The 25370-nt window shown below is 38.0% G+C and overlaps 1 protein-coding gene across 1 annotated transcript in view; it reads left to right on the plus strand.

The window, feature by feature from the left end:
• The window catches only part of LOC139730684 (ryanodine receptor 2-like), a gene marked incomplete at its 3' end in the record, with an annotated part of 149952 nt that overhangs the window by 25631 nt on the left and 98951 nt on the right, over positions 1–25370 (plus strand). The window contains exon 2 of the mRNA XM_071641541.1: positions 20139–20246. Within this exon, the coding sequence (XP_071497642.1) occupies positions 20139–20246 (108 nt within the window). The remainder of the gene's footprint in view (positions 1–20138; positions 20247–25370) is intronic.

Here is a 25370-nt window from a genome sequence, read left to right on the forward strand (position 1 = left end):
ACTTTCTGGTCTGCAACAAAGTGAGGGTCTGACAGGTAACATGATTGTCACAGAAGTCTAGGTGAAGCTAACCTGCTAGGGTATGATCAAAAACATGGTTGTGCTCTTATTGGTTGTTTACCAAGTTCATAAGCAGCCTGCATAGATGTCAGTGACACTAATTTGTCTCCAGGTAGATCAATGAAATACGGACCAATGACAATGAAAGACTCAAATATACACGTTGTAGACCAAACTAGAAATGGATGACGTATTTCTTTCTTTGTCCATCCTCTAGTATTAAGAGAGAGAGAGACAGAGAGAGAGAGAGAAAGAAAATAACAAAAAACAGGAACAAGGCCACTGTTCTACCAAGTGATCTTTAGTATGCAGTACCTGTACTTAATCAAATGTGTTTCGACCACACAACGTGGATTCGAATTGAGAGATTTAGCGTTTTACAAAACTCTCATGCATATTCTATGCACTTAGAAACGATGTAGTCCAGAGCATTAATGTGTTGTTGATGGCTTGAAATTGGCTTGGTCTGTGGTTGGTGATCATGCCTGAATGACATCTTGTACCTGTGTGTCCTTGGAGAGGAGGTTAAATCAGGTCGTTGATACAGCCTGTTTGACTTTCAAATTCGTCTCTGAAGGGTATCACTGTAAACCTTTCAAGAGGGAGGGTGGGAGGAGAGCAGGCAAGACACCAAAATCCACTATCATTAAAACAAATTACTCCAAAGTAAATGCAAGCAACCATGTACAAAGTCTCTCTGGTGATTTACAATTCAAGAGTTATATAGGCTGTCATATAGATTCAATTCATTATAGCAATTTTAGTGAAGTGTGGGTATGTGTGAACACTGCACATAAAAAAAGAAAATTGTGAATGTATTTGTTCTATTAGCGTTGACATAACATAAGGTTTATATCATATAGGCCAATTAGGTTTTCTAGAGAGACAATGAAGTGCATTTGATATTGTGTGCCTGGCATCCTATGTCACAAATAATTTGCTGGTGCCATCTTAAAGTGGAAAGCTCTGGAAGATATCCATCAGGACTGATTGTCAAAATTGACTGCATGATGTCTTCACCACAATGATATAAGTGTGGAGTAGCTTATCAGGATAGTAGTGGTGTGATGCTGGCTGCATTCACACTCAGCTTAAATGTTGCAAATAAAAATTGTTTGACTGTGGCACAGTGTGGATCTAAAAGTGTAGCATCAGTGTTCTTCTTCACACTATGTTATGTTGTCGCCCTCTTGTTTCATGTCTGTTTCGTTGGACAAAAAAACAAATTGTTTGTTGACAGTTCTTCATTCTAATGATAAGCACTTGATCCTCATATCTGTGTAACACAAAAGGTTCTTCAGTTTCACAGTCATATCTGATTTGCATAGAGACCCTCCAGACCAGACTTACCATGAATACTTTTCATTCCCCTGCTGTGACTGTGAGTAGGGACACAAATTGGAAATAGGCATAGTTGATTGGCAACAGGAATATGTGTAACTTTATTGGTTGTGAATGCTGGAAATACTCAAAATGCCGGGGGTCAGGTAAATTCAAGTATGTCTTGGCGACCACGCTAGGTATGGATGCAGGATATTTGGCAGTGAAGTCTGCGTTGCTGCTATGAAGTGTGTGAAGAGATTCGGGTCTAAATTCAGTGTGTATGTGTGTGTATGTATGCATTGTGATTTTAAATGTTTGTAAGTGACTACATTTCTTGAGGTGGGATTGATCAATCTACATGTATGTAGGAAGTCAAAATTTATGTGACACCGGATGCCTCTTCTCAATGTTTTAGTGAGCAAAATCAGTTTTTTATGGTTTAAGTTCCCCTTCAGTTGTTTTAACCAATCCATAGACCACATCATTGCTTCCTAGACTTTGAGGGGAAGTCATCCAATTCTTTGCAGTTGAATCAGTCCGGATGAGTTTTCCTCTAAAGACTCAAACATTTAGCAATCAAGAGACACCCATGGCCATCTAGTAGCTGTGAGGTGTGCAGTGTAGGTAACCCCAAGCAAATCACTTCTGAGCCACCACCATGAGACCGTTAAAGTTACAACGGTTTGTGATGTGATTTGATAAATTGTCGGGGCAGTGCTGTCAGGACTGAGTTTGTGAAGGAGAAATCACTTCCAGAGTTTTTGAGATGGATATGAACAAGGCACTGTCTCACCCCTTTGACTAGTCTTATGCTGGTCAATTAGATCTGTAGTCAAATGAGGTAGCCTGTGTAATTCAATTATCATTGATTCCCTCTCCCCATACCACAGGAGTCATCCATTCCTCAGAGATGGCCGAGTAATTGGATGTCAATGCCATTAGCCAGACCCTCCACAGGGGCTGAGGAAGGGGTTCGGAGGGGAGCGACCCAATCAGGGGAACAATGCCATTGTTTGTTTCTGATTCCCGTCAGCCAATCGTGGAAGTGATTGAGAGTGACTGAGTGAAAATACAGATTTATCCTCATGGAACCTTTTGCTGCTCAGTGTTTAAGTGCCTCTCATGTTTGATGGGCTTTGATTCACCCTCTATCAATAATTGTTGCCAGCCATGTTATAACATACATGTAGCACATTTTGAGACACTTTGCCATGAAGAGCAATGTGAGCGTGGAGAGTATTTTGAAAAGACAAAATAAGATGATTTCATCTTCGTGAAAAGAATTAAGAAGACAAGAATACTCTATGATGTGTACACCCATCTTCAGTCCTTCCCTTTTATTCTTTGAACTGATAAAAAAATGCCCACAGATAATATTTAATAAGGAAATAAAAAGTGTTTTATTTCAATGCATGGCTTGTATAGTGAGGTGCCCGCACCTCGTCAGGGGCCCGAATACCGTCACCCCGCTTAAAATTGTTTTGAGCGCACTAAACAAAAATGTATGCCCGGGACTGTGTTCTGTACGCTTGAAACTTGGCAGGGCTACCACAACCAAGCAAATTGTGGTGAAAACCGAACAGTTTTTTGCGAAAATCTGAAATTTTCATGGGGCTATAGGAATACGTGTTATAAGTCACCCGCACGCATCTTTTACGTGTATGTCTATGGGAACATCACGGTCACCCGCACACGTCTTTTACGTGCTAAGTCTATGGGAGAGCGGGTGACGAGTTGCGGGCCCCTTCCTTAGCGCGCAACTTTTTCGCATCGTTCGCGTCTGACGACGATAGCTGCAAATTTTCAATATCGATCAGTGAACTTGTGATTCCATTGGAATTTTCAGCATTTTTCCTATATGTGAGTTGGATTTCAAAGAATTTCAGTGGCGAAATGTGATTCAAATATGGGCAAACATTAAAGGGACATTCCAGACGATTTTCATAATTTCACATCATGTAGTACATAAATCGACAACTCCATGTATAGCTTTATGGAATTTATTGTGGTTCTTGAGCAGAGAAACAATACTTTGAAAAACCTTTAACAAATTACACTGAACAAGGATGATGACATAGGAGGTTCACATATTTCAGAAATGTGGCAGTGTAACTTCATTACAATACCGCTTGCTTGCAAGTTCACCTGTGTATAATCTATGCATGCCTTCTTCTTTTGTTCTGCTTCCTTGAGCCCCAACTCATGCATTCTTATGGTGACTCTGCCATGTCATCATCCTTGCTCATTGCAATTTGTTCTAAATTTTGAAAATATGCTTATTCTTCTTCCCAATTATCACAAATTCTGAAACTCTGTCCTCAGTATAACTAATTTATAAGTGTTCAAATGTAAAAATCTGAAAATCATCCGGAGGTCTCCTTTAACTATGACGAGGTGCGGGTCACCCAAGTATACATGTACATTATGCAATAGTATTTTGTGGCCCTGAAAAGAAATAAAATTTGCAAGAAAAAAATTGTTTATTCATGAAGCCTGCCGTAAGTGTTCAACATCATTAGTGCTTCATATTTTCATGATGAACTGGAGCTATCCATGACTCATAGAATCATGATGGGTGATTTTTGCCTTCTCCCCGAGGGTTGATGTATCAAACAAAGTGTTCAAAGGATTCATTCTCACCTTCTTACCAAACCTAAACATGAAACAAACAACCTGGGCCCCACTTCATTAAAGATGTTAGGATAGCAACTTTAGCTGGAATGGCAAATTCCCATGGTAACAGCCAATCAGGAAGCTGAATTTTCTTGTTGTTAACCATTGCCATGCCAGCAAGAGTTGCTGTCATATCAACTCTCTCTGAAATAGGGCCCTTGGTTAAGGAGAATAGTAAACTCTACTTCTGTGATTCTTACCAGTCTCCTGTAGGTTGATGTTGGACCATACTGTCCATCACCATCAAGTCTTCTCACATGATGTAACTATCTTAAAATTCGTCAAATCATTTTGAGTGGCATATAATCATTGTTTGAGCCAAAGTTGGAGGGATGATAAGAGCCACACGTTGCTTTTATGCGCACGAGTCGCAGTAATATTGGTGGGCATTAAACCTTGACATTTATAGTAAAGCCAACTGGATTTTGGTGGCTGTGTCTAAGCCTCCCAGATTAATCAGTGGATGGAAAGGGCTCTAAATATATGCGGGCCTCTACTCTGTATCATATCCGCTCATCTGGGATCCAGTGCTGCCATTATTGGAAGCCATGTGATTTGAAACAAGCAGCTGTATGTTGAAGGATTAAGGATAAATAGAACAGGTAGGGCCACAAGTCCTAGATTTTTTAAATTGACACAAGGAGTGTTAATGGAAGTGGCTGGGTTGAATTCACACTGGATTTGATATCAAACAATAAGTCATATTGCAGTTAAACCCTCAAATTTTGAGCAAGGAGCCTATTTAACCACCTTCTTATCAGGGATGTAGTGATTAAGAATGTGGGCCAATACGTCTGTCAAAGGTAAAGCTTGGCACCAGCAAAGATAAAGTGCCTTCCTTTCCCCACTTTTCAGTGATTTCTTCAAGATGATATAGTAACTCGAATAAAATTGGATGAGCTGAATGGTGTTTTTTTTTTTAATCTGGCCCAAAATAATAAGTTCTGACATTTATTGTTACACATGGATTTACTGAATTGTGATATTGGTCACAACCAAATGAGGAAAAAACAAAATAAAACAAAACAAAAGAGGGGATTTGTGTCATCACTGTACAACTGTCCAATTGGTTTGTTCAAATAGGTTTTTTGAAATCATGCTTTTTGTAAATTATTTGCACACAGGATCCACACCCTTTCCCCCCACAAATGTCAATGTTGCTAGATTAAAGGGGTGGTACAGTATAGGTGGAGATGAGAATTGGGCTTTTGACTTTTTGCGAGATACCAAGAAAACACTTATGATATAGTACAGAGCGTACCATTTTAAGAGGAATTCAAAGTTTATTTGATGAAAATCGGGTTTGGAATAACTGAAACATCCAAAATTAAAGTAAAACAAAGTGATCGTAATAAAGTGTGGGTCCCACACTTTATTAGAATTGCTCTTTTTCGGATATCTCAGCCATTTCAAAACCAATTTTCATCAAATAAACATTGAATTCCTCATAAAATTACATGCTCTTTCATATTTCATAAGAGGTTTCTCATTATCTCACCAAAAAATGTTAGAAACCTGAAATTAGGTCTCAACCAGAAGTGCACGATCCCTTTAACACAAGTCTGACTGCAATAAATTGAAGCAAATAATACAACATGTAGATATGAGTGCTAACACAATGATTCTCTTTTATGGACCAAAATATATCATTTAGGTTGACCAACTCAAATTTTTGAAGTTTGTCTCATTTGGGAGATTAATCTTTTCTCTATCTACTGGCAAACTTTGGAACCAAAATTGAGATGCTTGCAATTTTTCTAGGCCATTTTTTCCCCCTTCTGGCACTGCTTTCTCTGTGAAAGAGAATGTATTTTCATTGACACTTCTACGCAGCATGCCTGAATGACCGTAATCTTTAAATCCTCTTTTCTCCCTTTTCTATGAAACTGCACCTCCTAACTCTCTATTATTTCAATAACTTTTTGAATGAGTTAGGATAGTCCAGTGTTCACAAGTATATTAGAGCTTAGAGCTTACTCTTTTAAACTATGTAGAAAAGTGGAAATTCATTTTTGCCTTTTTTTAGTGGGTTTTGTGCTAGGCGGTCACAAATAAGCTTTCTCATTTCCTGTGGGGGAAGAAAGTAATTTAGTGAAGATATTCATAATGTACTTAAAGACTTCAGAGGTTACACATAATATCATGCTGGTGCTAATCATAGTTGTGTTTTATGAAAAATGTATCATTTTAAGTCAGATTTTGGTAAGCCTCTCTTGCTCTGTTAATTCATCTCATTTTATTCTGTCTGCAAGCCTCTGAGTTCCAAGTTAACAGCGATTGGTAGTGGTTTAGCATCTGCTACATTGAGGATGAAGCTACCCCTGGTTAAAATGTAATGCTGGAGAAATGAAGAAGGCAGTCAACTTTCTTATTGCAGCATGTTTAAATCTACAGTTCCTTGTATTGCAGATGTGTATATCTTGCATCATGTAGTAAAGTGATGAGTGAGGGACTCCTGGTAGTGGGAGGATGAAAAGTGAGAAGATGAGGCTGTACTTTGTCGAGGATCTCTGTCCAGGAGCAATAGAAGAGTTAATGTGAGGATGGTTGGAGACAGGTTTAATCCTTGCAGAACCACCATCTTGTAATGCTGTAGATATTGTACACAAATACTTTGCCAGTGGTAAAGAGAGTGTTACTAGGTGATGGGCTACAATTAGTCAGCAGGTAGAATGAATACCTGGTAATACTTCAAGTAGTTTCACACCTTCCTGTGAAACCTATCCATGTATGATCTTGATGGCGATTGGAAACTACACGTGTGTGTGTGTGTGTGTGTGTGTGTAAAAATACATACTTGTCTAGAGAGAGACGGTCTGTTCTTTGCATCAACCTCCAGTGGGATAGATGCTTCAAGTTTTGAATGATGAGTGTGAGGACAATTGCAAAAAATTGCTGGGAAGGCATCACAGACCATCTCCTAACTGGGCAATTGCCATGACGATGATTGAAGGTTAAGGAGCGGATGGACATTCATCTGTTGGCCAGCTGCACCATGTTGGCTGCTTGAGAGACTCTGTTCATATTTACGAGTATGTCTGCAATTTATCCTCGCTGCTGCACCCGTCACCCATTATACTCTTATTTGGAAGAAAAACCTAGAGGTGGAAATTGCTGAGATGATTCTAGGAGATATGAAAACTTACATTTTGTTTCTGGTGTTTCTTAAGCTTTCATTTTTGCTATTTATGTATTTTTTAATATTTCTTTCTGTCTATCTCTGCTGAGATATTGAAACCTTGTTTGGCAAAAATGTGATTACTGTAAAAGTGGTTTCTTTCGCGTACAGAAACTTTCGCGATTTCCATCGGTGCGGACTTTTTCGCGTGTGTTTAAATTCGCGGTCGGTAATGATAGCGTTGTACAAGCGACGAGTTCAAAACATTTTCGCGTGATGTTAAATTCGCGGTTCAACCTCAAAGCGCGAAAAGCGCGAAAATAAAACCACCGCGAAAGAAACCACTTTTACAGTATTTTGGAAAGGTTTGATAACAGTTGAGTACACCTTTACATATCAGTTTCTGTATGCAAGGTTACAGCTGAAAGTTTGTGAACAACTTTCCTGTTTAGGTTTGTTCTGCTGTGTTTTTTTTTAGCAATATTATCTTCTTCTTCTTGAGCAGCACCGAGGAAGAAAGAATGCTAACTATCTGTCAACTGTGTGTTAAACTGGTGATATTTTACACACAAAGCTTGTTGTGTGAGGGTTTTATAGCAGTCAGGATGCATAACATAGTATTTCTTCAGGTATTGATCCTATTGGAAAAATTGTTAAAAAAGATTGAATAAGAAAGGCAATTTTGTATGCATAGAGTTTTGCTCCTAGAGCTCAGGCAGCCATCAAGGTGGAATAATCCTCCAGTGTCTTGGCTGTCAGAATACCTCCATGGCACATTGATTAAGAATGCTGAAGGATGGCGATGCCAAACTGGTAGCATAAATCTCCACAACCTCCTTTTAAATTGTGTATTGTTCTGTTTACATCCTCGGCTGATTTCTTCAAAAGTTACTCGTTTAGTATATGTGTATTATGTGACTGTTTGTGCCAACAGAGACAAAAGCAAATACAGATTTTAGGCAAAAACCTCTCTCTCGCCTCGCATGACACATGAAAGAAACTCAGTGATTGAGATTAAACAATTTCACATCTTTTGAAGAAAGTTAATAATGTAAGAATATAGTGAGACATTTGCCTGAAATTCATCTGTCATAAAAATTTTGTAGATCTGTATCTTTGTTTGATATTCAGGTGGAATGTTTATTTGTTTGATATTCAGGTGGAGTATCAAACAGACTGAGTTGAGAATACAAATAGAGTGGAAATGATGGATATCACATCTCAAGACAAGCCACACAAAGCTTTTGGCAGTGTTAGGGGTAATGTCCCAACTGAGAGTTAATGTATTGGTGCGTTGTGCAGTATAGACAGATTTTTATGTTGCACTGCTTAAGTGCTATGTGGCTCACAAACGATATTTGGCTCATAGCTCCCTTTGAGAAATTGAGCATTAGACCTTGGATGTGTGAGTCACATATCACATACAGAGCTCTCTCTCTTCTTCTTCTTATAGCTGTCTCACCGTCTAGATGACGCTGTGCTTGAGTTTTCCTCCAGCATTTCTTCATAAATTTACCATCTAGACTTAACAGCCACAGGGGCAGGTTGCTGACGCTGATGTGGTGCTGCCTGTACTCTTCCTACCCCTCACTTAAGTTCAGTCTCTCTATCTAAATCTTTTCCGCCAGTCATTGAAGATTATCATTCATTTAGGCAACACATTGTCTAAGACTTTGAGGCAACTAATTGTGTTTTCATGGAAATGCAGGAAGGGGGAAAAAGGAGAATTTGTTTATTTTTCTTTATTTATAGACAGGACTGATACATGCTGTGTTATGTTTTCAGTTTACAGTGAATGAGTAGTACCCCATTTATACTGGGTAAAAAGGGGGTTCTGAAGTCTCCCATAGCAGTATGGAGTAGCTCTGTATAAACAGACAGAATTCAGAAAAGGATATCCGATCAGTGGTTTCAGAGCCTCCTATAGCAGCCTCAAAGAGTCGCGGCTGCAGTATAAATGCTTTGAGAGGCTGCTTTTTTGCCGACCTGGAAGTTATCACTGAAGGTCACTGTCGTTGGCCGACATAAACAAACCAGCCACTATGACCAACTGCCGCTGATAATTACCACACAACTTGCACACTTTCGGGCTCAATCACGTTTGCCGTTATGTAAGAAATTCAAAAGCCCGTGCCGTGTATTGGAGGGGAACTTGGTTACCATTGCAATGGAGCCAGCCGGGCCTGCTTGGGCGAAACCAGCCCGCGTACATGTAGTATAAACAGACAAGAGACCATTGTTTTGAGCGGGCTTTCAAACCTCCTCATGGAGGCTTTGAAACACACGTCCACACTTTTAATGGGATATAAGTTTGGACAGGTATGAAAGGATGAAGTACTCTGCAGGGTCCACAGACAGGCTCTGAAAGTGTACACTCCTCATATTTAGGGATAATAGGGACTTATAATGCAAACTGACTTTTGATTCAATTAGAATGTCCCATAATAGAGCTTTCTCATGATAAGTGAGGATTTAGCCAGCTGTCCTTGACATACTTCCAGCTGTGTTTTCACTTTGGCATCCTTTGATGTTGCGAGACAGATGTGATTGATGTCTTTAATTGCAGAATAGTAATCATGTTTACTATATACACGTACATTAGTGCCCAGGTCTGTCAAACCCCTCTTACAGCATCCCCACTGTCTCTAGCCCCTGGGGACACTAGTACATGGTCATAGATTAATAGACTAAGTCCAAGAGCAAACATGGCATCATCTTGAGGGAGTGTGTGTGATCATGAGTGAGCATGGTCCAAGGGGGGAAAAAATGTTCAAAGCCCAAAATTAAGGAATCTTTGAAAATCTTCTTATCTAGAACCAGAAGTGAAAGAGCTAAGTTTGTGTTATGAGTATTAAAGTGCATCAGTGATTCTTTCTATTAACACATTTCATCTTCTTGAAAATGCATGGTCAAATTTTAACTAAACATGGTAGACTATTATTCTTAGGGTGATAGCAGCAAATGGGCACCGTCTTCCACTTGTGGGTTCTCCAGAGAGAATCTTTACAAAAATGCTCTTCCATAAACCAGAAATGATAGTGCTAAAATGTTGTAATTAGGTACATGGCCATATTCCTGGGGCTCCAAGGGACTCCAGAGCCCCCAAATCGGAGAATCTTTAAAAAAAAAAATCTTCTGTAAAACAGGAAAATGCTCATAGTAAATCATCCATTTAGCAAGTGTACTTTCAAATTTGTTTGCGGCAGATCCTGGGGTGGCACCCCAACCAAAGTTGGGCCAGTTTTCACACTTTGATCTTTTTAAACATGTATGGTCATTTTTATTTTCTTTTTTTTTTACAAACTTAGCAGGTGTTATCATAATAATGTGACAGTGTGAGAAAATACACATGGACACCATGCCTCCTGGACCCCCACCCCCAAGTTTGCAATGCTCTTCTTAGGTCTGCAAGAATGCATTGAAGGTGAACTTGTGATACTCATGCACGCTATAGATCCACTGGGTCTCCTATTTGATATTTCCCCTGTCATGCTAACCCCCATGCCCTCCATGGTGGAAGCATTCTCATCAGTGTCAAATTCGCTGCGGTCTAAATTCTGCACTCAACTCTGTCAATATCCTGACCCCCCCCCCCCCTACTTTCACCCTGATTTGAAGTTAATGGAAACAAGTGAGCGTGAAATTTGTCCAATCAATAGCCTCTCGGTCTGTTTCTCATGTTGGGGGATGGTGAGAGGAGACACTTATTGCTGGATGAGAAGTCACCAGGTTTGATGATCCCTGGGATGTCACAGTATGTCCAAGAGGCACAGAGACAAGTGCATGAGCTCATTGGAGAATTCAAGACGACAGACAGTTAAGATGTGGGATAAAGCTTTAAAGGTTAAGAAAAAATTGTCCTAAAGCATTAAGGTGAGTACCATTTCTAAGCCTTGAAGGCGAATAATTTCATCTCAAGATTGCTTCCAAATTAAAAGAAAAAATCCCAACATGGCAAATTCACTAGCATCTTACGCTACCCGAGGTCTCTCAGTTATGAAATGGGAGGTGAAAATGATTCAAGGATTATTATTTTTTTTTAATGTGCTAAGCTGCCACGACAGAAGGATACTGATAAAGATCTTCTTTACCTTGTCTCAGTTGCTGTGATATTTTGAAACATGGAAGTTGTTTTAAGTAATAGCAACTCATGTAGGTTAGCTATCCTAGCATTAGAATCTGATGGTATAATAAAAACAAATCAAAACACTGAATTTTACAGCTGTATTCTTGGACATGGTTTGAAGTCACTTGTAGTGAACCAATTTAATGGCAAGAGGTGTGAAGAATGCATCAGCATTTTGGTGCAAAAGTGAGCCGTTTGTTTGATCTGAAGGTTAATTCATATTCTGGTACTGACTGCTATTGATGCAAATTGGAAATTGGTACCTTAACTCTTTGACAGTCATCTTTATAAAGGACTCCTAGAAGCTTCAACAAACAACCAGATGTAATATATGACAAGTTCATGTTGGGATGTAGGTCTTGCAGGTCACAATAACCTCTAAAAATGGGCAAATTATTCTTTATTGAATAATTTCTTGCATATATCTCATTATTTTCACTTTTCATTTCTACATTTTCATGTCACCAATGTTTTGGGAACAAATAAGATTTTCATTTTCCTTTCCCATGCATTCATTTCTTTTAAGCAGTATGCAACTGCAGTAAATACTTGACCTAAACCTTTTCCAACACACCTTTCATCAAATTGATGACAGAGTATTTATTATGGTGAAGCATTTCTTTGCTGATTTTAGGTACGATGTACAAAAACAATATGGATTTTTCATGCATACATCTAACTAAATATTTCATTAATTTACATTATACATGTTAAGATGCATGCAGGAACCTCTGCACCTCTGCATGGCAAATATTACTTTCTATGCCAGGACATCTAGCAGGGAGGAAAAATGAATGATATGCACATTTTATTTTGATTTTTGGGGAATTTGCTTTCTACTCTTGTGGGCAAACTCCCAAATTGTTTGCACCAGTAATGGATATTTGATTTTAAGAATCAGTTGAAAGTCTTGAGACAAGATTCTCTTGAGTTTCCCATGACTCATGAGCACTTGACTCTGGAAAAAAAAAAGATTGGCAAGCATAGCAAAACAAGAATCATCCGAAGCTGTATGTAGTATTTTTCATTCTATGATTATCTTCAGATTTTTTTTTTCTTCTTTGCACCATGACCTTTGTTTTACTCACTGAATTATTTGAGATTTGCGCATCAATTTATTGCACATTAAATTACTTGTATCGGAGCATTTTATGGTGTGTATGTTTTGCAAAGTAACATGTGCATAATTATAATGCAGAAAGTGTATTCATATCTCGGGAAGATCAATGAACGGTTTCTATATTATCACTGTGTGTTGTGTGTGTATGTCTGCAGCATGTGATTTTGTGTACATGTGGGCCTCCCCTTACCTTGCTCCCTCATCTATTCTGCTAATGTTTGCTCAAGCAGTAGTGACATGAAACATTAAATATGACATTCAAAGGGGGCTGCCGGTTGAGCTGTCTGTAATTATTTTCCTTTTTTTATATTGATAGATGTGTAGTGTGTAAATTTATGGCTTTGGGCATGTTTTCAACTCCCACTTCTGGCTACACTAAAAAAATCAAGTAATCGCGCAATGCTATATATGTGATTTAGCTCTGACAGTGCTGTAAAGCAAGACAATTTTGTGGCACGAAATCTTTGCGAATTGGAGCCAATGGCCTTTTTTTTGCAGCGTGAAACTTTTGCAAATTGCCACTGGCATTCAATGCGTTTAGTTTAGACAAGAACTTTTTCCTGCATTTTAATTTTGTGAATCTTGGCTCTCACAAAATTTGCTAAATTAAAATGTGCATGAATTTTCCTGGTTTTATAGTGTAAAGTATGAGTCTTACATAATCAATGTTATGAGTTAAGAAAGCTATATCTTCCACATGAGACTTTATTTCATCCTTAAAGGGTTCTCTTATTTCAAGGGAAAGTTCTTACAATTCATGTTCATGTTTGTCACATGAGAAATTGCTTCAATTTTCTGTTTTCTTTTTACCAGTTGTTGCTTATAAGTGCTAAAGTGTGAAAGTGTTCAAATTTACCATTACTTCACCTGTGAGGATCTAGTAACAAGCTGTATTCCATCCACCTGTATAATACTATATAAATACTGTATGCATTTCAAGACTAAGAATCTAATTTGCATGCATTAGTTGTAGCTACATCTCAGGCAATCTTTCTGGTTGTCAGTAGCAACCTTTGTTACCCAAGTATGCCTCTAATTTCAATATGTCAGTAAGCTGATAGTCCCATGACATCACAAGTTATGTAATCAACCAGGTTTGTTATTAGACGTGTTCCCAATTAATTTTATAATCCCATATCAATGATCCTACCTCCACTTTTTGGATGAACTAAGTGGCAACTGCACTGTATGCATTAACTGTTGATGACACCCATCCTAGTGTTGGCTCATCAGACATTACAGACTTTAATTTGATAAAAACAAACAAACAAACAAACGAACCCTATAAGCAGGTCTTAGATTTCCTAAGTTTATGAGATTACAAGATTTTGTAGGGAATGAGTTAATTGATCAATTGGATGAGTTTTTGCATGAAAATGCAGATGTGCAAGATTTTATTGTACAGAAGCATTGTTTAAAAGAATTGCTTATACTCTTTTTTATTATTGATATCTATGTGACAATGTAAATGGGCCATGTGATGACTCTGAAAGACGAAAATGTGTCATCACTGCTGAAAGGTTTTATTAAGGTGTATGAAACATGTAGCCGCTTTTATCATGCGAAGGCACACATAATGGATGGAGGCCTCAAGGCAGTACAGCTGGGGCATCTGGTAAGAGGAGTACCTTGCCTCATGTCAGTGGTATGACAGACTTAATCCAATATATCACTAATGTGATGACATCTGACTATAGTGATTGTCACAGGGACTTTGTGGAAGAGCCACCATTTGGTGATGTGAATCTTGATCTGTCAGGGGAATGTTTCTGTACATTGCACATTTGTGGTGTATAACAGGGGTTTGGAGATGGGGTGAGGGGGGATTTCCCTTGAGGAGTGACATCTTGTAGATTTTAATAAGGCACGTCATCCCTGCAGTGTGTAAAGCAGTGCAATGTCTTGAAACACGTACATGAAGGCATCGCCAGCAAGTATCCTTCTTGCAGGGCCCCCGAAGACTGATTCTAAACAAACAGGACTGATGAACGCGGCATAATGGGATTTATCAGTGTCTCATAGTGGGGCCTTTAGCAATCAGGGGAATTGCTTTTCCAATTCCCAGAGAGCCCTGGTAGATTTGCCCTGTGACCCAGCGTGTCAATATCTGTTGTATTGCAATAGAAGGCTGCCTTGTTGGGCTGGGGTGGATAGTACACCTTACTTCCTCGTCGCTTTAATTTTCTGTGTAGTAGAATGTTGGGTGACTGTAGAAAATTTGGCAGTGATAGGAGAGGAAGGGATATGAAGGGTAATAATGAGGAGGATTGGATGATAAATGTGTAGTTTAATGGTCGGAGAATATTCAATGCAGGAGACAAAAAAAAAAGTCTGTAGGAACGAGCAAATGATAGATGATAAGACCTAACAGGGTAACTAATGTATACTATTATAAAAAAGAAAGCATGATAGAAAAACAGAACAAAACAAAAACAATGCAAACTAGTAAACAAATCACCAAAAATGTTGCAGCGAACTTTGTTCAGAATACAAATTCACAAGTGTATTCTATATTCAGTTTACCTGAGCACTTTGCAAAGTTGTGACATGCAGGCACCCAATGATATCACATCTTCTAGCAATAGTGTGGATTGAAGGTGAAGATAATCCTTTCATTTGTTTTTCTTTATCACAGTATATAAAAGTGTACCTCACAATGTTTGTTGAACATTCATGGAGTTACATTATACATGTACAAGGAGATGTAATAGGTGAAAGCAAACTTCCATGGTCTATGGTTGTCTCTGTATTGACTTTCCTCGTTGCCCCTGAATGACAAGTCCATTGCAATACATCCATGCTGCCGCACATCATCATCTGAGCAGTTTTGATACTACTTGCTCATGCAATCACTTGTGCAGGTTTGTATTTAAAGCAAAAATATAATGAAAGAGAGATTTTGCACAGGAATCATATTATCTGTTGTAGATTTGTCTTATACCAAATTCTCTTTAACTATCCACACACCATCACCTGCACAGTTTTTAGTACTTGCTCTATGCTTGCTCTGGAGGTTCATAAGAAAAAAAAAATACATATAACAGATAAATACAATGAAGATAGACAGAGGGGGAAAGAATATTCACGAAGATCCTCTTATCAGGTATAGAATATAGCTTTGTCTTATGCAAAAAGTATTATGGGCATCATACGAAAGGCTGCAGCCTTGGGGAGAATCTTCATCTGGTTGCCAAAGGAGGGGACCACTTGAACTTCAAGGATGTCGGCAATGTGGCACAAGTTTACTGAAAACCCTTCCTTGTTTTGGTTTTGATGAGGCTCATTTCTGGCTACAGGATGCCATACTTCTGCTGCACTGTGGGCATATATTTGCCCATCCACTTCAAGCTCTTTCCCGCCGGAAATTATCTGGCGTTCGTAGTTTATGGTTCTGCCATTTTCAGATGATGACGTTCTTCTTTGCAAACAACAAACTCGAGGGAGTACATGATAATCATTGTGAAAACAGAATTTTTTTTCCCCCTGAAGAACATGAAATGTTCATGATAATTTGACTGGTCTCATTGGAAAGAGAAAGAAGATACCATTTGTTCATACCTTTATGCTTCAGGGCGCCAGAGGGATTACTATTTGATTATCTCCCTTATTAGCCTTCATAGTGTTTAGTGCTAAAATGCCATCCACATCTCTGTGACATGTGCCGAATATAAATGTCAAACCTATGCATCTGCCCCTTATGCAACTTATCTATATAACCCCATTTAAAGTTGATTTTAAAAGAGATGTTTAACCAACTCATTACAAAACCCTATCTTTAACTTTTAATTGGTTTTCCAAGTCTTCCAGCTGATTTGGGATGTCTTTTCAAAGTAATGAGGGCATGCTGAAATATTCATGTTAATTTACTTGGTTGGTCAGGATTTATTCCAGAACTCAAATCCAATATACAACTCCATGGAAGATACATATATGTAATTTATGAAAATACTTGAAATATCTCCTTCAAAGCAGGAACTGGACTGACTTCAAATTTCAGCATTTTTTTTTTGTCTTGTCCAGTCTAAATTGCAAACTTATTGGAATGAGTTTAATGCTGTTGTTACAGGATTAATGTGTCATGGTCACAGTGATTGAAATGTAAAACAGTACAATCTTTATAAATAACAAATCAATGTAATAACAGAAATGATGCATGTTTGCCTAGACACCAAGAATGATACAGATTGATTAAATCTTGTACATCAGGAAAATAAAATGCATAGATTGGAATGACAATGAAGATTCACTGACACTAACAAGTTAATGGTTTGATAATGTCTTATAGTACAAACTGATCATATCAAAAGCAGAACAGGAACTCCTAGGAGAGCTGCACAGTGTGTGCTAACCCTGCATCAAAGGAAATATAAACCTGTTTTGATAGACATGCTGACAAAATTTTCAATAAATTTGTGCCAAAAGTTGCCTCCTCTTTTATAACACCCTCTTCATTTTCATAAAGCGCTTTTTGTAGATATCCTTCTTTCATACTGGCGAAAAGTGTGAAGTAAAATCAAAGAAATTTTCCCTTTTCACCATATCTGATGAAAAGTAACTGACTTTGAGTTATGCCCTCTGGCACAAGCCATTTTGACACACCTTATTTTGATATACAATGCAAAGTAAGGCCTTACATGAAGCAGTCCCCGACAGCCCCAGTGTGTGCTCCAAATGTATTCAGGACACAGTTCATGCCTGCTGATCCATTGACTACTTCATTTCCAAATGCCTGCCCCCACAACTAAATGCAGCAGGCGTATACTCACCAGACATCTATACGGTGGCAAAGCTAAACAGTACGGGTGATAAAGAGAGAAAGTGTGGATAAACATTGCACAAATGGACAGTTTATGAGAGATAATCTGGGCGGGTGGATGATAGATGTGGGAGCAAATTGTCTATGGCAATCAGGTGAATGTGTCCAGGGTTCTGCTGTCAAAACAAATTCATCACTCCTTCCCCTGGCTCACCTGGTTTTCATCTCTTTGTCATATGTTTTGTTTTTGTGTTTTTAACTTTCTTTGAGATGTTTCTGTCATGTGGTTGGCTACCTGGAAGAGAGGTTTGTGCCATCTCCATTGATTTAATGCTGTGAGATGCTGTAAATTAACGAGGCAGACGTTCACATGAATAAAGATCAGAGGGAATGGGGGGGGGGGGAGGAGATGGAGGGATGAATTAGTCAGGAAGGAAAATTTTGTGCTAATGGCTGAAAACCTTTGACCAAAGGGTATGGGTGCATCAACTTACATTATGCTTGCATGAGTAGAAACATTGCAAATTATAATTTCTTGTCAAAGGAGTAGCATTTGTTAATTATGGAAGTGGAAGTAATGAGACTTCTAGAAAAATGAATGTTTTCATTTGGAGTTTCCCCATTTACAGTTCCCACAGTGGTGTTTTATTGAAATGCTCAAAGATATTATTGTTCCTCAGCAAGTCAGAAGAAGAGGTATTACATTGGCACAATAGCATGTAATACATGTATTCAAGAATGCTGTAAATTTTATCAGAGGAAATTAGGATCAAATCGTAGTTTCATCAAATGATGTTTTTTTATGCCTTCACCAGGAAGTGTCATCGGAGACATTATGTTTTCAAGTTGTCTGTTCATCCGTCTGTCTGCCCGTCCATCTGTCCATCCATCCGCCTGTCCTTCCTTCTGTTCTTCCATTCATCTGTAATCAATTTGTGGACAATGTAACTTAAAAATCATTTGAGGTTCAAGGTAATGAAACTTGGCATTAGAGTAGTAGTTCACAAAGTTGTGTCTATCAATTTTTGAGTGCACATTCTCATAGTTGAAGGTCAAGGTCAAATTCTTAACATTTTACTATTTTCCCAATATTCATGCAGTGCCTGAAGGTATAATGTACTTTCTTGAAACTTGGTGTATACATCCATGTATTACTGGATAAAGATTCTGCAGGGAAAGTTTGGGCCATGGGGTCAGAGGTCAAGTGAAACACATAAAGTTACTTTTTTCTCCATATATCTGAAATGGGTCAAGGTATCTTCATGAAACCTAGTATATGCATGGACTGCCTGACAATGATTGTCGTAGGAATTTGGGGGTCATGGGGTCAAAGGTCAAGTTAAAATGCTAACACTCTATTACTTAATGCTGAAATTACACATTTTCTTCATACCTTGGAGATTACTCAATGCATAGATTTAATGAAACTAGGTGTATGCATTATAACACAATGATTAAATAGGGAAAAATTCTGACCATGGGGTCAAAGGTCAAGTGAAAAAGTTAAATGTCACAATTTTTTTTCTTCTATAATTTGAAAATAACTAAAGGCATTGTCATGAAAATGGATGTTACCAGTAAGTGATTATTTGAAGAATTGTGGGCCATAAGGTCAATGGGCAAAGGTCAACGGTCAAGTGAAATAAGCCGGTTTATGCCCCTCAGCATGATGTCATTGGAACATCGTCTATAATAAAGAAAAAGCAATGTGCTTTCAAGAATTTTCTGTCATTGATAATCAGCATAGGCTACATGGAAAGACTGCTTGTTACCTTGTCTGTCCAAAACCTGCCCTATCACCAAGATTTACCGTGTACCTTGACATTCATCAGAGACTGTGGAAGAAAAGAATGTTTACTGCTCACTCCAGAAAACGAAGAGCAAATGACTTGTTGATATTACCTTCCGCGGGAGAGTGACTGTGACACGCTGAAGCTCCACGTACCAGCCCCATGAGTGATTGCTGTCTCGTTTTGCCTAGTGGACGGCAACATGGGGGGGGGGGGGGGAGAAGGGACCATAACATAGCAGTTTGGAGTGTTCACTCTCCAGCACTGGATAATAAAATTGGATGGTGAGAACTTTCATGTCAGCATTGGATGACACTAATGCATGTAGAGGAGAAAAAACACACCACTGAACACGTTGATTAAATACACAATGACGTTCTGAGATGTTGCACGGTAAGAGTGAATGGGAAACACTAACATCAAAATTAACATTTTCTGCTCTGTTTGGTGTTGTATAAATGTTCTCATTTGTATTTTTAGTTGTCATTAATGTTTTGCTGCTAACTTACCTTTTAATAATCATTGGTTGTTGTAGTTTGTGCTACACAAACAGACATTTTTAGAAAATAATATCCCTATTCTTCATTGACCTTCTTTACTTGAGTCACACATTTAGTGTGTATTCCTTAAGCTTGCTGGATGGACAGAAGCTATTACGAGATATGCTTGCTTTTGTGTGCTGTAGGAGATACTGAGAAGTCAGTGTAGGTAAACATTCAGTATACTGTAAAAGTGGTTTCTTTCGCGTACAGAAACTTTCGCGGTTTCTATTGGTGCGGACTTTTTCGCGTGTGTTTAAATTCGCGGTCGGTAATGATAGCGTTGTACAAGCGACGAGTTCAAAACATTTTCGCGTGATGTTAAATTCGCGGTTCAACCTCAAAGTGCGAAAAGCGCAAAAATAAAACCACCGCGAAAGAAAGCACTTTTACAGTAAGATGTGATGTATGCAATGAACCTGCAATGTGACCGTGTACTTAAGATTCTTGTCAGTTTTGCAGACAGAGATTCGTTTTTGTAGTGTTGCATCATTTGAGCATATCCTTTTGAATACCAATGATTTGTATGTATTTGTAATTGTGGATTCTCAGAAGAGAACATACCCCCAAAAATAATGCTTTGATTTTGAAGAGTCTTCATGGCTTGTTGCTGTATTTTTTTAATTCTTTCAGGGAGACCAGCTGAACTTGGTATGTTCATCACAGTCGTCAGGTCATGTGCTGCTTGCTGCAGAAGGGTTTGGCAATCGCAACTGTGTGCTGGAAGAAGCCTCCAATCAGGTAAGACCATAAATGGTATATTTTATATGTGCATATATATGTATAAAACAAATATGTCATTCCCTGAGAAGCTCTAGTTAAAATGATCAATTCTGAGGTGGCAGGAACAATACCATTTTCTGTCATCAAGGAATCCATAGAATCACTATAATTTTTCATTGTATATTTGTTTTACACCCAACCAATGAATCATAAATAAAATTATAGAAATGTTTTCACTTAACCCATTTAGGACAGGCTGATTTTGGGACAACATGCATTTCCCATAGACACCTGCCTGAATACACTCAAAACTAGTCTTCAATGGGTTAACTCATTCTGTCACTATATTTTTCATTATATATTTGTTTTACACCCAACCAATGAATCATAAATAAAATGATAGAAATGTTTTCACTTAACCCATTTAGGACAGGCTGATTTTGGGACAACATGCATTTCCTATAGACACCTGCTTGAATTCACTCAAAACTAGTCTTCAATGGTTTAACCAGAAATGTCGCTTTAAATTTAATTCTGGTAGTGTATTGATGCAGATGATGTATACCATAGTGAATGCAATTTACAATAGTGCACTATGTGGCTGATACAGATAAAAGTACCAAACCGTATGCTATTGATGAAAAACCATTGATTAATGACATATCTTCGAATATGGGTTTTCCCGTCCTTTTTTGCACTTTAAAAAATCAATTGAGAAGATTTTTCATTCAAATATGTCCGGAAAAGCACACAGAATGCAAATCCTAACTTCAATTTAGTCCATTGTCATTCTAAATCGTTTTTCGTCAAACATTGTCAAAGACATCGCATTCGAAATCCTCAATTGTCATTGAAATTCATCCCCACTGCCCATCGACTGGAGAATGTAAGGATCAACTGCGTCTTTGTTCGAACAGTTTTATGAATTTTTCAAACAAATTAGTCAGATTGTACTGAAATTGCATGACAGGAGATTGAAGGATGAAGAGCAGTCAGAGAATAGCAAATCAGTAAACAGTAAAGACAGTCTTTAATCATGTTGTGACAACATTTGAACTTGAGCTCTTTTATTTCCTGATTTTATGTTATTGCATCTTATGTATGAAACAAACTTTATTCAACATGGAAAATGGAAAAAAAAATTGTCTTTTTTTTAAAAACATCAAAACAGGGTCAAACTCTATTCATGTAAAATTGTCTTTAAGCACATGTGCCTGGAAATCATCGATCACTGTTTTTGATTGTGCGACAGGACATATGTTTGTCTCTGTGTGTACTCTGATTAGGGTGTATCTGTATGTCTGCTTGTGTTTGTGTGTGTGTGCATGTGTCTATGTATATGTGTCTGTGTTGTTGTTGTTTTTTTGTGTGGGGGTGGGGTACAGGTGTGTATGTTACTCCAAAATATGGAAAAAATGAATGGTTGCAGGAAAAATGAAATAACCAAGAAATCACATCAGAAAAGATATGAGATGAATTTGAAGGAAAATTTGACAAAAATGATCGCTAAAAGCCGAAATTGCTTTTGCTGTTGTGTGTGCAGCGAGTGTGATGAATGAATTTAAATTGTAAATGACGAGAATGTGTGACAAATGACTGAATTGAATAGCCTTTGTTAAAAAATAATCAACAAAAGACAAATTCGGAACTAGGACTGGCATATTCAAGGTTTCTCGGGACAAAATTGAACTACAAATCTATTAAATTGAATTAAAAAAACTTGAAAAAGAATAGAAAAACTTAAATTATCATGATTAATGGTACATATTTGATCCATCTGACATGCATTGTTTAATTCATGATGTGCACTTTAACCATATATTCATGAACAAGGAGTCAACATTGCACATCCTATTACAATGAAGACCCCGTCGCACTAGAGCTCATTGAGCCAATTAATGCCCAACAAATTTCAACATTTGACATGTTCAAAGATGAGTTTGCAACTGTTACTAATATTAGAATAGTTCGTAACATGTTTGACATTGAGGTGTGAGATTTCTTCAGTTTTTCTCCCTCTACAAATGTAATTTTTTTAGAGGGAGACAAATTTAAGAAAATTCACACCATCACCCCTCTGCTTAATAATATCTTGCTTTCCTGTTTGTCGTTCTGTGTATTCGTGAGCTATTTTGTAGGGATTCACAGAGATACACTAGAGCCAATTTTTTATATTGAACATGTATAAGATATAAAATTGGCTCTAGCATATCTCTGTGAATCCTTAAAAATAGATGATGAATAGGAAGAAGAGCAAACATATTACAAACTATTTAGTATTAGCAATGGATGCGAACTTATCTTCAAATTTTCAATTTTTTAAGCATTTGTTAGTTTGATACGCTCTAGTGTGACAGGGCCTTAACTAATAATTCATGCTTTGTCAAGCACTCTTTTAGGCTGTGTGCACTCCAGTGGCATAATTAGCCCCCTAGTGACTCTATTTCGGCAAAGCCAAAGGCCGTAGTGAAATAGAATTGCACTTGGGGTTATCGTAAATTTTGTTGTCCGTATAATCTGGTACAGTGCGGTTGAAATGAGGTACTCATGTTGTATACATAAACATGTGTGTGTGTATGTGTGTGTGTGTGTGTGTGTGTGTGTGTGTTTTGAATGATATATGATTATATGAATAGATATGGGAAAAGGAGAGGATAAGATAGATACAGGAAGAATGAATTTTGTGTATTTGTGTCAGTGAGAGTAGAGGGGGAAGGAGAGAGAAAGATGTGACATTTGTTGATTCTACTGAAAAATCTAAGAGCATTTAATATGTGTGAGAGATAGTGTTTCCTCTTTATCTCTAAGATGAATGATGATAGGCAAGTTATGAAATCCAATGAGCAAACACTTTCGTGATGTTTGCAGTGCTGTTATTGATGATTGAAAATACTTTGATAATGTTTAAAATGCTGTTATTCATGATTGATAACTTGGTTTCAAGTGGAGCAGAAATCATACTATCATTACATTCAGCTCTGTGGTAAAGACAGAGATTGCATTCACAACTCAGAGACCTTTGTCAAGTCTGATGATCAGACTGTACATTATGAATTCATCACCATTATTTTTAGAAATTGTTTTCTTTTTTTAATGAATTCTCTTCTTTCAGATGTGTATCACAAGGGCTATTGTATTTGTGTGTATGCTGAGGTTAATCTCATTGAAACTCTAATGATATGATGGATTCACAAGTGTGCATGTACAGAAAGCTTGAAAAGAGTAAATTTTGTACAGTGAGTGTAAAGGTTATTTGATTATTCTGTTGACTGCTGTGTGGGGGTCACAGTCAAGTTGATGTCCATCACACTTGTAATAAGTTTAAGAACCTGTGCTTGTGCTCTGCCATGACACTTATTGCATCCTTGGGCAAGATGCTGTATCAGCAAAAGTAATGCTCCTTTTAACCCATGTGTACAAATGGATACGCGATAAGAAGCTGATCATAATGTGTTTTGGATTTGGCATGTTCGAGGTATGTGTATGCAAGAAAGTGGCAGTTGGCTGGAATACTCCCCAGGTAGTGGAGTGATGGCACTGATGGTACAGGTGTGATTACCTGAACCAGGGCAATAATACATTTGTGTGTGGTGACCGTTGTGTGATAGAAAGAGTGCTTCATATGAGGAAAAAAACCCCAAACAAACAACCACACTGTTATCATTATCAATGAGATTCTCACACTGCCTGCAGTATCCATATGTTCAATTGTCACAACATGATATGAGTAGTATGTAATATTACATACCATTTCCTGGTACGTCAATATGGGAATCATTATGGGTTTTTTATATCTTTCTGTCTTTTCAAGATTGCATGATTGCATGATCCTGCAAACATTGTGGCTGCTGTTCAGTCTAATTATCTCTTTGTCTGCCTTGCTGTTACCACTGTGATATGGAGGTACTAGTAGCATTTCATGAGAACCCACCATGATATTTAGTGATTAGGCAATAATCAGTATTTAAGTAGTTTTCCCAAAACTTGAACTGTACAAGCACACATAAGCTGTGACCCCAAAGGATGTAATATACTCAACGAATGAGTAGCTACATGCCTGCCACACCAAGCTGGTTTGTATACAACCTAATTCCACATATAATGCACCACATAAAATTCATCAGGCTTCAGCTTGCATACTGTATACACCAAATATTTCGCGATGTTTTTATTTGCGCAAATTTCGCGATTCGGGTGCTATTCATGAATTTAAAAGCACATGAAAATATCAACTATGATTCGGACTTGAATGTGATGTGCTCACATGGATTTCTCCCTTCAGTAATGTACTCCACAATTGCAAATTTAACCACTCACGAAATTGTTGGAAAGTCCCGATTCACAAAAATTTAGACTCGCTAAATGTATGGTGTATACAGTATATGTGTCAAATTTTTGACTGAGGGCAGGCCTCAGTGTCTGGTTCTTGAGTTGTAATCCCAGGTGCTTATTCTGTTGAGGGCGGACCACAGATCTTGCTTTTCAAAAAGGAAGAGTGCTCAGCAGGTACACACCTACAATTCAAAGTGGAACGGTTGCTGGATGTGAATTTTTATTTTTGCCTCTTTTGTGCATGTTTGTGTAGGGATGGAGAGAAGAGGTTGAAAGTTGAACAAATGTAAATGAATAGAGTGGGCAAGAAAGAGACAGACAGAGAAAAGGGGGGGGGGAGGCAAAAGTGGATACTGAGAACAGATGCCCTTTTACAAGAGAGTGTCTGAGGAAATGCAGTCTGTGTTTGGACACTGGAGTGTTGGCAAATACTGATGGCGATCTGGCATGGCGAAATGTGGGGAGGAAAGAGAGACAGAAGAAAACAAGACAGGCTGACCAAAAAAAAAAAGAAAGAAAAAAGAACAGAGATGAAATGTAAATAAATTGCAACATAGAAAGACACGTTTTCTGTTTTGTTTTTGTTTTTGCTTTTTTATTCAAACCCACTAAAACTAAAGGTTTAATTGTGCATGGTGTTTGTACAGTATAAGTGCTCAAGCTGACTGCTAAAAGTGTGCAAGTCATTATAAGGCAGTAGCATCATATTTCACACACCACTGGCACACATTGTGGTAAAAATCATCCGTTTATAATACTGACATGATTTTTATTCCTCGTAAAAGTTAAAACACATCATCAGGACATGAT

The sequence above is a fragment of the Diadema antillarum genome, unplaced genomic scaffold (genome assembly GCF_040938485.1).
Source record: "Diadema antillarum isolate AM-2024a unplaced genomic scaffold, OU_Dant_1.0 seq00000326_RagTag, whole genome shotgun sequence".
NCBI lineage: Eukaryota > Metazoa > Echinodermata > Echinoidea > Diadematoida > Diadematidae > Diadema > Diadema antillarum.